The sequence below is a fragment of the Asparagus officinalis genome, chromosome 5 (genome assembly GCF_001876935.1).
Source record: "Asparagus officinalis chromosome 5, Aspof.V1, whole genome shotgun sequence".
Taxonomy (NCBI): Eukaryota; Viridiplantae; Streptophyta; class Magnoliopsida; order Asparagales; family Asparagaceae; genus Asparagus; species Asparagus officinalis.
Window position 1 is genome coordinate 121,390,880 of NC_033798.1, and position 3,468 is coordinate 121,394,347.

Below are 3,468 nucleotides of genomic sequence, written 5' to 3' on the forward strand. Positions count from 1 at the left end.
AAACAAAATAAACTCTATAAATTAAATTGTGCTCTGCCATCCTAACGGTGACTGAAGCCAAGTGTTATAAAACCAGAAAATTTATATACATCGATGGATAAAGATAGTGTACAAAAGCAACAAGAAACCCATTGAGGCAACTATATTCCGCATCTCTATTCACGACTGCATCATACATTCTCCTTGATCTTTAATCAGATGGTGGCATCAAATAATAGTCATGAGCACAAATAATATCCACAACTAGACCTGTTCAATATCCAGTGACACGCCAAGCACAAATCACTGAGACAACCGACATATGATGTTACAAATGATTAAAGATACAAAAACACAAATACATATTAGTTCACTATCTGCATGGCCGACATATTACCCATTTGCTCAATCACACCTCAAAAACACAGATACATAACGAAGATCACGAATTCTCACCAATTTCATAAATTTGCTCTGCCAACCTTGATCAAACTTCACTCAATAGTGAGAACTTCATCTGTATTAAAAAAATTTAAAAAACAAAGTGCTTCATCACATTAAAAAAATCACATTATAGAAAAAAATTGCAATGTACAAGTTATTCCGTATGTATTAACCATTACCTTCCTCACAGGAATCTTCTAAATCATCAGTGGCTTCATCAATATTATCTTGTTCCATTGAATCACTAAAAAAAATTGATGATAGCAAAACATATTAAAGATCATTGCACAAAATTTAAAAAAGTTTAAAAAAATAATAGCATTAGTAGTACTAAAACAAATGATACACTACCTTGACAACTTTAGAGGGCAATTTCTGCTATCATGATTTTGTCCTCTCTTTCCACACAATTTGCATTTCCTAGGCCGACATTTGCGGATCTCTCTCGATGGCTTTAACCTCTTCCCCTTAGGCCTTCCTTTTGTTCTTGCTTGACTTGGTTCATGAACCATATCTTGATAACACTCCGCATTCATATATTGTCCTTCCACATCTTGTCCAATTTCTTCATCATTGATGAGTTTCAAACGTTGCACCTTATTAATAGCATCCATCATCATTGCATGCATTAATTCATATGCATCATTAGAAGATAGCCCCTCTTCAACCATTTCATTGGCTAAGCAATTTAGTTCACTAAAACGAGAAGCAAAATTAATTGTTGCATTATCTCCAATAATATTACCATCTCTAAGAACAACCCTTTTTCTAACATTTCGGCACCATCTTCTTAGAATATATTGCTCCGGTAACTCACTATGATTGGTAATTTTAAGATATGCCAAGATATGTTGGCATGGAATGCCCTTGAATTCAAACATGAGACACGAACAACGGACCATTTTAGTTGTTTTGCAATATATAATATGTCTCAATCTTTCATCATGACCACAAAAATTCAATTGGAAAGTACTTTCTCTTTCATTTTCTTTTACCAGCTCAATGTTATACATTAAGCTAGGTTGAAGCTCGTCTTGAAAAATATAAAAGATTCTTTTCATGTAGATTTGGGCCATTTGTTTTTCCATTGACCACAAAGTCTTCAATTTTGGTTTTTTCTCCACTGTGCAATGATCTTCTTTAAGCTCCCCCTCTCTTTGTCTCGCCAAGACCCTCTGAAAGATGATCATGAAATCATGAAGTGAATTTTTCCTTGATACATGCATTTTTAGCAATGCATTCATCCCTTCACTTCTTTGACTGCTAGACATTCCAGCCCAAAAGTATTGTTTATGATAAACGGGAGCCCATTTTTCACGAATTTCATAGATATCTTTTAGCCAATCATGCGTTTCCAATCCATTTTTCTTAAGAATTGAAACCCAATTCTCTTCAAAAGAGCTAGCAGTCTCGGAGTCCCAAATATTTTCTTTGAAAGATTTCATAAATTCCATATTATAAGCCCATTTACCCAACTTCTCAGAAACTTTATCCAAGATATGCCAAATGCAAAACATGTGCCGAATTTCTGGAAAAACTGTTCCAATTGCCTTGCATATGCCAAGACATTGATCTGTAATCATGCCCAAAGGAGGATGACCCATTGCTTCAATCCATTTGTTAAACAACCATACAAAAGACTTCGCCTCTTCATTTGGGATCAAGCCACATCCTAAAAAAACACTTTGCCAATGGTGATTTATGCCTACAAACGGCACAAATACCAAGCCATATTGATTTGTGTTATGCGTGGCATCGAAGGAGACAACATCGCCAAAGTATTGATAATTCATTCTAGCAATACCATCCACCCAAAAACAATGAGTTAAGCGCTTCTCTTCATCAACTTCATAAACATAATAAAATGAAGGATTCTTCTCTTGTTCCGACTTGAAATGATCCAACATCATTTGTGCATCATGACCGCGCCTCTCCTCTCTCAAATCTCTTTCATAATTTCTCACATCGGTCTCAATGCATCCAATTCTATGAAAACCTCCGCTAGAGTTTTCAAAGAAGGCCATTTGCTTGTTTGTTGGAATGTTCACCTCTCCAAACTGCTTTATCAATGTCTTTTTTGCACTTGTTACCTCACGGTTTCCCCTTAGAAAATGTGTTCTACTCGGTGAAGTAATTGTATGATTATGTTCTTCCACGAACTTGTGGACACTCCATATGCCAATGTTTTTGTCTAATTTCAAGCGAATCAAGGCCTTACAATTTGTTCTAATTGTACCACATCGTCGAATTTCCATCGATTTGCTCTTTAACACTCCTTCTTTCGAACAAACATAACTTTTGAAAATTAACTCTCTATCCTTCCCATAATTTGTTGCGCTATTACGAATATCAAAACCTCCAGCCTTTCCGTAATTTCTATAGAATTTTTCAGCGTCCTCTAATTTGCCGAAAGTCATTCCTATTTTTGGTTTTAAGTGCTCATCAACAATTGGCACAATTAAGTTATCTAGCTGAGAGATTTGTTCTTCAACAATATGGGAGCAACCCTCTTCAATTTCCATTGGATCAAACATCAAGAATAATATTTACCTACAAAAATAAACATCAAGAACAAACATCAAGAACAAACCATCAAAGACCACTGTGCACAAAAATAAACAAATGAATCCACATGAGACAAGAACAAACATGCTTATATATATATTTGACAGTAAACAGTAAACACCCGCAAATAAGAATGAGCTTGTTCAATTGGACAAAATTGGACAGAAAAGAAATCGGGCTCCAATTCTGCCAGCAATAAGAATGAGCTTGTTGAGCTTGTTCAATTGGACAAAATTGGACAGAAAAGAAATCGATGAGTTGAATGGATTATTCAATTTGACAAAATTTGAATTACAGAACACAACTAATCAAACAGCTAATTGAGGTCCAACCTGGAGCTTGTTCAGTGCCGAAAACTTCTCAGTGGAGCAAAGAGGAGAGGAGGGGTTGGGGAGCTCGACGGCGAGATCACGGGGGTGAAGACCGGCGGCGACGGGGCTCGCGGGCTTGGCTCCGACGGAGGCGAAGACCGGCGGCGAC

General features: G+C 36.5%; 2 protein-coding genes across 2 annotated transcripts; both read right to left on the bottom strand.

Annotated features, from left to right (window-relative positions):
• On the bottom strand, window positions 442-1,041 carry LOC109840107. Its single transcript, XM_020408620.1, has 3 exons — window positions 775-1,041; window positions 603-667; window positions 442-496 (listed from the first exon to the last, which is right to left on the bottom strand). The coding sequence occupies exons 1-3, from the start codon at window positions 1,038-1,040 to the stop codon at window positions 474-476; spliced, it is 354 nt and encodes a 117-aa protein (XP_020264209.1). The 5' UTR covers window position 1,041; the 3' UTR covers window positions 442-473.
• Window positions 1,112-2,945, bottom strand: LOC109842517 (protein FAR1-RELATED SEQUENCE 5-like). The gene is made up of 2 exons (XM_020411384.1): window positions 1,397-2,945; window positions 1,112-1,119 (listed from the first exon to the last, which is right to left on the bottom strand). Exons 1-2 carry the CDS (start codon window positions 2,943-2,945, stop codon window positions 1,112-1,114), a joined length of 1,557 nt encoding a protein of 518 aa, XP_020266973.1.